This window comes from Oncorhynchus kisutch, unplaced genomic scaffold (assembly GCF_002021735.2).
Source record: "Oncorhynchus kisutch isolate 150728-3 unplaced genomic scaffold, Okis_V2 scaffold237, whole genome shotgun sequence".
Classification (NCBI taxonomy): Eukaryota; Metazoa; Chordata; class Actinopteri; order Salmoniformes; family Salmonidae; genus Oncorhynchus; species Oncorhynchus kisutch.
In genome coordinates this window covers 2869-10559 of record NW_022262184.1, presented here as the reverse complement: position 1 = coordinate 10559, position 7691 = coordinate 2869, and the positions used below count along the sequence as shown (strand labels likewise).

Genomic DNA, 7691 nt, shown 5'->3' with positions numbered 1-7691 from the left:
TTCTCTCTTTCTCTCTTTCCTCTGTCTCTTTCTCTCTCTGTGTTCCTCCCTCTTTCTCTCTTTCTCTCTCTGTGTTCCTCTCTCTCTCCATCTCTCTACCGCTCCCTATTTCTCTCTTTCTCTCTTTCTCTCTGTCTCTTTCTCTCTCTGTGTGTCTCTCTCTCTCTCTCTCTCTCTCTCTCTCTCTCTCTCTCTCTCTCTCTCTCTCTCTCTGTCTCTCTCACTCTCTCTGTCTCTCTCACTCTCTCTCTCTCTCTCTCTCTCTCTCTCTCTCTCTCTCTCTCTCACGTCACTCTCTCTCTGTCTGTCTGTCTGTCTGTCTCTCTCTCTGTCTCTCTCTGTCTCTCTCTGTCTCTCTCTCTCTCTCTCTCTCTCTGTCTCTGTCTGTCTGTCTGTGTCTCTCTCTGTCTCTCTCTCTGTCCCTCTCTCTCTCTCTCTGTCCCTCTCTCTCTCTGTCCCTCTCTCTCTCTCTCTCTCTCTCTCTCTCTCTCTCTCTCCAAACAACACTCATCATACCTCAGGATAACAGAATGTTTAGTTCTCAGGACACAAGTGACATCACCTGTCCATAGTGTTCTAACAACAGGGCAATAGCAGAGTTCTGGGCTGTGTCTCATTTGGCACCAAATTCCCTGTATAGTGTACAACTTTTGGCCGAGCTAATAGGGCTCTAGACAAAAGTAGTGCACTATATAGGGAATATGGTGCTATTTGGGGCACAGTCAACATCTGTCCCTAACTGCAGGACAATAACAGAGTTCTGATGAGTCAGTGTGTCTATAACTGTGACCAAAGGAAGGCTGTTCTGGCCCCTCTGATGTGGCCACATCTATCCTGAGGGAGGAACACTCAGTCCACTGAACACAGACCTGAGAGGGAGAGAGAGAGAGTCTACGCCTTCACTATGGTGAATCACTAATACAATACAGAAATACACTATGGAAAAAGAAGGAACAAACAACAACATGAAGAATTATCTATCCAAAATGGAGATGTCTGGGTAAACCACTTCTCCAATCTGTTTGGCTCTATAACAAAGAATAAAGAGCAAAAACATATACAGGAACAAATACAAATCTTAGAATCAACTATTAAAGACCAGAACCCACTGGATTCTCCAATTACCTTGAATGAGCTACAGGACAAAATAAAAACCCTCCAACCCAAAAAGGCATGTGGTGTTGATGGTATCCTTAATAAAATTATCAAATATACAGACAACAAATTCCAATTGGCTATACTAAAACTCTTCAACATTATCCTTAGCTCTGGCATCTTCCCCAATATTTGGAACCAAGGACTGATCACCCCAATCCACAAAAGTGGAGACAAATTTGACCCAATAACTACCGTGGGATATGCATCAACAGTAACCTTGGGAAAATCATCTGCATTATCATTAACAGCAGATTCGTACATTTCCTCAATGAAAACAATGTACTGAGCAAATGTCAAAATGGCTTTTTACCAAATTACCGTACAACAGACCATGTATTCACCCTGCACACCCTAATTGACAAACAAACAAACCAAAACAAAGGCAAAGTCTTCTCATGCTTTGTTGATTTCAAAAAGGCCTTTGACTCAATTTGGCATGATGGTCTGCTATACAAACTGATGGAAAGTGGTGTTGGGGGTAAAACATACGACATTATAAAATCCATGTACACAACCAATAAGTGTGCGGTTAATATAGGCAAAAAACACACTCATTTCTTCCCACAGTGCCGTGGGGTGAGACAGGGATGCAGCTTCAGCCCCACCCTCTTCAACATAAAGTATATATTAACGAATTGGCACGGGCACTAGAAAAGTCTACAGCACCCGGCCTCACCCTACTAGAATCTGAAGTCAAAAGTCTACTGTTTGCTGATGATCTGGTGCTTCTGTCACCAACCAAGGAGGGCCTACAGCAGCACCTAGATATTCTGCACAGATTCTGCCAGACCTGGGCCCTGACAGTACATCTCAGTAAGACCAAAATAATGGTGTTCCAAAAAGGTGCAGTCGCCAGGACCACAAATACAAATTCCATCTAGACACCATTGCCCTAGAGCACATAAAAAACTATACATACCTCAGCCTAAACATCAGCGCCACAGGTAACTTCCACAAAGCTGTGAACGATCTGAGAGACAAGGCAAGAAGGGCATTCTATGCCATCAAAGGGAACATAAAATTCAACATACCAATTAGGATCTGGCTAAAAATACTTGAATCAGTCATAGAGCCCATTGCCCTTTATGGTTGTGAGGTCTGGGGTCTGCTCACCAACCAAGACTTCACAAAATGGGACAAACACCAAATTGAGACTCTGCATGCAGAATTCTGCAAAAATATCAAATGTGTACAACGTAGAACACCAAATAATGTATGCAGAGCAGAATTAGAGGTCTACCAGTCAGAGCTGAGGTGGGGGTCGGTAGTCTACTCTGGGAGTTAGAGGTCTACCAGTCAGAGCTGAGGTGGGGGTTGGTAGTCTACTCTGGGAGTTAGAGGTCTACCAGTCAGAGCTGAGGTGGGGGTTGGTAGTCTACTCTGGGAGTTAGAGGGCTGTAAGTCAGAGCTGTGACTGACCCAAACTTAAGGAAAGCTTTGACTATGTACAGACTCAGTGAGCATAGCCTTGCTATTGAGAAAGGCCACCGTAGGCAGACCTGGCTCTCAAGAGAAGACAGGCTATGTGCACACTGCTCACAAAATGAGGTGGAAACTGAGTTGCACTTCCAAAGATCCTGTCTAATGTATGGCCATATTAGAGACACATATTTCCCTCAGATTACACAGATCCACAAAGAATTAAAAAACAAACCCAATTTTGATAAACTCCCATATCTACTGGGTGAAATTCCACATTGTGCCATCACAGCAGCAAGATTTGTGACCTGTTGCCACAAGAAAAGGGCAACCAGTGAAGAACAAACACCATTGTAAATACAACCCAAATTATGCTTATTTATTTTCCCTTGTGTACCCTTAACCATTTGTATATATACGTAATATGACATTTGTAATGTCTTTATTGTTTTGAAACTTCTGTATGTGTAATGTTTACTGTTAATTTTTATTGTTTATTTCACTTTTGTATATTATCTACTTCACTTGCTTTGGCAATGTTTACACATGTTTCCCATGTCAATAAAGCCCCTTGAATTGAATTGAATTGAGAGAGTGAGTGTGTGTGTTTGGGAAGACAAGGAGAGATAGGAAAAAGCCTGTGTCTAATAGCTATTTAATTGGAGAGTGTTTGTTGTCCAGACCAGGGGAACAAAGCTGTGATGTGTGTCTTCATATCAGCCTGTTCTCTGTACACTCTGTGCTCTCTGCCTGGCAGGCTACATGGTTCTAGTACAGTGATGCAGTCGACAGTCTGTAGGCTACTAATGACTATGGCCGGACAGAACCTAAAACAACTTTATCATATACTGTAAATACCTGTACAAGACTCCCAGCTTCAGCTCTGACTTACAGACCTCTAACTCCCAGAGTAGACCACCAACCCCCACCTCAGCTCTGACTGGTAGACCTCTAACTCCCAGAGTAGACTACCAACCCCCACCTCAGCTCTGACTGGCAGCCCTCTAACTCCCAGAGTAGACCACCAAACCCCACCTCAGCTCTGACTTACAGCCCTCTAACTCCCAGAGTAGACCACCAACCCCCACCTCAGCTCTGACTGGTAGACCTCTAACTCCCAGAGTAGACCACCAACCCCCACCTCAGCTCTGACTGGCAGCCCTCTAACTCCCAGAGTAGACTACCAACCCCCACCTCAGCTCTGACTTACAGCCCTCTAACTCCCAGAGTAGACCACCAACCCCCACCTCAGCTCTGACTGGTAGACCTCTAACTCCCAGAGTAGACTACCAACCCCCACCTCAGCTCTGACTGGTAGACCTCTAACTCCCAGAGTAGACCACCAACCCCCACCTCAGCTCTGACTGGCAGCCCTCTAACTCCCAGAGTAGACCACCAACCCCCACCTCAGCTCTGACTGGTAGACCTCTAACTCACAGAGTAGACTACCAACCCCCACCTCAGCTCTGACTGGCAGCCCTCTAACTCCCAGAGTAGACTACCAACCCCCACCTCAGCTCTGACTGGTAGACCTCTAACTCCCAGAGTAGACTACCAACCCCCACCTCAGCTCTGACTGGTAGACCTCTAACTCCCAGAGTAGACTACCAACCCCCACCTCAGCTCTGACTGGTAGACCTCTAACTCCCAGAGTAGACCACCAACCCCCACCTCAGCTCTGACTGGCAGCCCTCTAACTCCCAGAGGTAGACTACCAACCCCCACCTCAGCTCTGACTGGTAGACCTCTAACTCCCAGAGTAGACCACCAACCCCCCACCTCAGCTCTGACTGGTAGACCTCTAACTCCCAGAGTAGACTACCACCCCCACCTCAGCTCTGACTGGCAGCCCTCTAACTCCCAGAGTTAGACTACCAACCCCCACCTCAGCTCTGACTGGCAGCCCTCTAACTCCCAGAGTAGACTACCACCCCCACCTCAGCTCTGACTGGCAGCCCTCTAACTCCCAGAGTAGACTACCAACCCCCACCTCAGCTCTGACTGGCAGCCCTCTGAACTCCAGAGTAGACTACCAACCCCCACCTCAGCTCTGACTGGTAGACTCTAACTCCAGAGTAGACCACCAACCCCCACCTCAGCTCTGACTGGCAGCCCTCTAACTCCCAGAGTAGACTACCAACATCTACCTCACCTTGGCTCTATTATGCATTCATAATGTTGCGTGCATATTTGAATGAAAGATAAAGATTAACATCATATAGCTGTGTTTAACAAGACTGTTTCCTCTCCTCTCTCTCTCTCTCTCTGTAGATGTTAATGAGTGTGAGGCGTCCAGGTATCTGTGGACCAGGCCAGTGTTACAACACCATAGGAAACTACACCTGTATCTGCCCTGTGGACTATATGCAGGTCAATGGTGGAAACAACTGTATGGGTAAGTACAGTACATACACTGTACTACTCACTCTGAAACAATAACCAGTGTGTGTGGTCTGAATACAGTTGGTTTCTGACTACAACAGAAACAGACTGAATAATTGTAGTTATTTGATTTACTGTATGTAACCTTTATCTATACAGGTACGTCAATTTAGAACAGACTGAATTTACAATGCCGACATGTTATGTGTTAGATCTATTCTCTACAACATTATGTCATCACAACACCATGTCTGATGAAGGTCTCTGACCAAAACCTCACAGCATGTTTTTAATTACGGACCTATAATAAACAATATTTTTGTTGTTGCTTCTACAACACCATGTGACTAATGACTGTTTGTCCCCTCCCACCCGTAGACATGAGGAAGAGTTTCTGCTACAGGAACTTCTACTCTGACAACGGGACGTGTGACGGAGAGTTGACCTTCAACATGACCAAGAAGATGTGCTGCTGCTCCTACAACATTGGACGGGCCTGGAACAGACCCTGTGAACAGTGTCCTGTACCCAGCACCAGTGAGTACACACACACACACATATACACTACGCGCAGAACGCACACACACACACTCAAATCTGCCATCTGTCTGTCCCTAGATGAGTTTGCCATTCTGTGTGGAAGTGAGAGACCAGGATACTACATTGATATCTACACAGGACAGGTCATCGGTAAGTTACACCACTTCCAGTGGAAGGACACTATTGGAATAAAATCCAGTATACAGCTTCACAGGACTAATAAAAACATTTTAAAAAGTGATTCTGTGTATCTGTTTGTGTGTGTGTGTGTGTGTGTGTGTGTGTGTGTGTGTGTGTGTGTGTGTGTGTGTGTGTGTGTGTGTCTGTGTCTGTGTGTGTGTGTGTGTGTGTGTGTGTGTGTGTGTGTGGTGTGTGTGTGTGTGTGTGGTGTGTGTGTGTGTGTGTCTGTGTGTGTGTGTGTGTGTGCCTGTGTCTGTGTTCCAGACATTGATGAGTGCAGGGAAATCCCAGGAGTGTGTGAGAACGGCGTGTGTATCAACATGATTGGCAGCTTCAGGTGTGAGTGTCCAATGGGCTTCCTCTACAATGACAAGCTGCTCATCTGTGAAGGTAAGGCGTGCCCCATGGGCTTCATGCTGTGTGCTCATAGAACATACAACTACTACCCTTTAGAGTCTTTGGCCCGGATTCAATCCGAGGCGCATTCATAGTAAACACTGGGCAGGTTGGCTCAAGCATAAATTACTTTTAAAAGTGGATTGAATGGCAGCCTTATATATTTTTGTATTTCTTTGACTGCATGGTGTTGCTGAATAAAACCCTCTGAGTCCATGTCACCTTGTCATGGGCCTCCAAGCCGGATAGGGTTTTATACAGTTGCACATGTATGGCAGGTCTCAGGTTCTATTTGCTTTAGTGAAATATCTACGAGTAATTAATACATTGTCTTTCTCTCTCTCTGTCTCTCTCTCTCTCTCTCTCTCTCTCTCTCTCTCTCTCTCTCTCTCTCTCTCTCTCCTCTCTCTCTCTCTCTCTCTCTCTCTCTGTCTCTCTGTCTCTCTCTCTCTCTCTCTCTCTCTCTCTTCTCTCTCCTCTCTCTCTCTCTCTCTCTCTCTCTCTCTCTCTTCTCTCTCCCTCTGTCTCTCTTTCTCTCTCCCTCTCTCTGTCCCTCTCTCTCTCTGTCTCTCTTTCTCTCTCCCTCGCTCTGTCTCTCTCTCTCTGTCCCTCTCTCTCTCTCTCTCTGTCTCTCTCTCGGTCCCTCTCTCTCTGTCCCTCTCTCTCTGTCCCTCTCTCTCTGTCTCTCTCTCTCTGTCCCTCTCTGTCTCTCTGTCTCTCTGTCCCTCTCTCTCTGTCCCTCTCTCTCTCTGTCCCTCTCTCTCTGTCTCTCTCTCTGTCCCTCTCTCTCTCTCTGTCCCTCTCTCTATCTCTCTCTCTCTTTCCCTCCTAGACATTGATGAGTGTCAGAATGGGCCAGTGTGCCAGCAGAATGCAGGCTGTCTCAACATGCCTGGTAGCTACCGCTGTGAATGTAAACCTGGATACCGCTCACCCCCACTGGACAGTGTCTGGGTAAGGATGTAGGAGGATGGAGGAGGGAGGGGTGAGGATGGGGCAGGATGGAGGAGGGAGGGTGAGGATGGAGGGGTAAGGATGGGGGAGGAGGGAGGGGTAATGATGTGGGAGGATGGAGGAGGGAGGGGTGAGGATGGGGAAGAGGATAGTGTCTGGGTAAAGATGGGGGGGGATAGTGTCTGGGTAAGGATGGGGGAGGATAGTGTCTGGGTAAGGATGGGGGAGGATAGTGTCTGGGTAAGGATGGGAGAGGATAGTGTCTGGGTAAAGATGGGGGAGGATAGTGTCTGGGTAAAGATGGGGAGGATAGTGTCTGGGTAAGGATGGGAGAGGATAGTGTCTGGGTAAAGATGGGGAGGATAGTGTTCTGGGTAAAGATGGGGGAGGATAGTGTCTGGGTAAAGATGGGGGAGGATAGTGTCTGGGTAAGGATGGGGGAGGATAGTGTCTGGGTACGTTTGGGGGTTATAGTGTCTGGGTAAGGATGGGGGAGGATAGTGTCTGGGTAAGGATGGGGGAGGATAGTGTCTGGGTAAAGATGGGGAGGATAGTGTCTGGGTAGGATGGGGGAGGATAGTGTCTGGCAAGGATGGGGGAGGATAGTGTCTGGGTAAAGATGGGGGAGGATAGTGTCTGGGTAAGGATGGGGGAGGATAGTG

At 47.1% G+C, this 7691-nt stretch overlaps 1 protein-coding gene across 1 annotated transcript; it reads left to right on the top strand.

The window, feature by feature from the left end:
* Window positions 1-4854: 4854 nt before the first annotated feature.
* On the top strand, window positions 4855-7029 carry LOC109879024 (fibrillin-1-like; the record flags this gene model as incomplete). The annotated part of the gene is made up of 5 exons (XM_031815686.1): window positions 4855-4972; window positions 5338-5496; window positions 5578-5649; window positions 5944-6069; window positions 6908-7029. Coding segments are annotated over exons 1-5 (597 nt in total), but the record flags the coding sequence as incomplete, so codon positions are not given.
* Window positions 7030-7691: the final 662 nt, after the last annotated feature.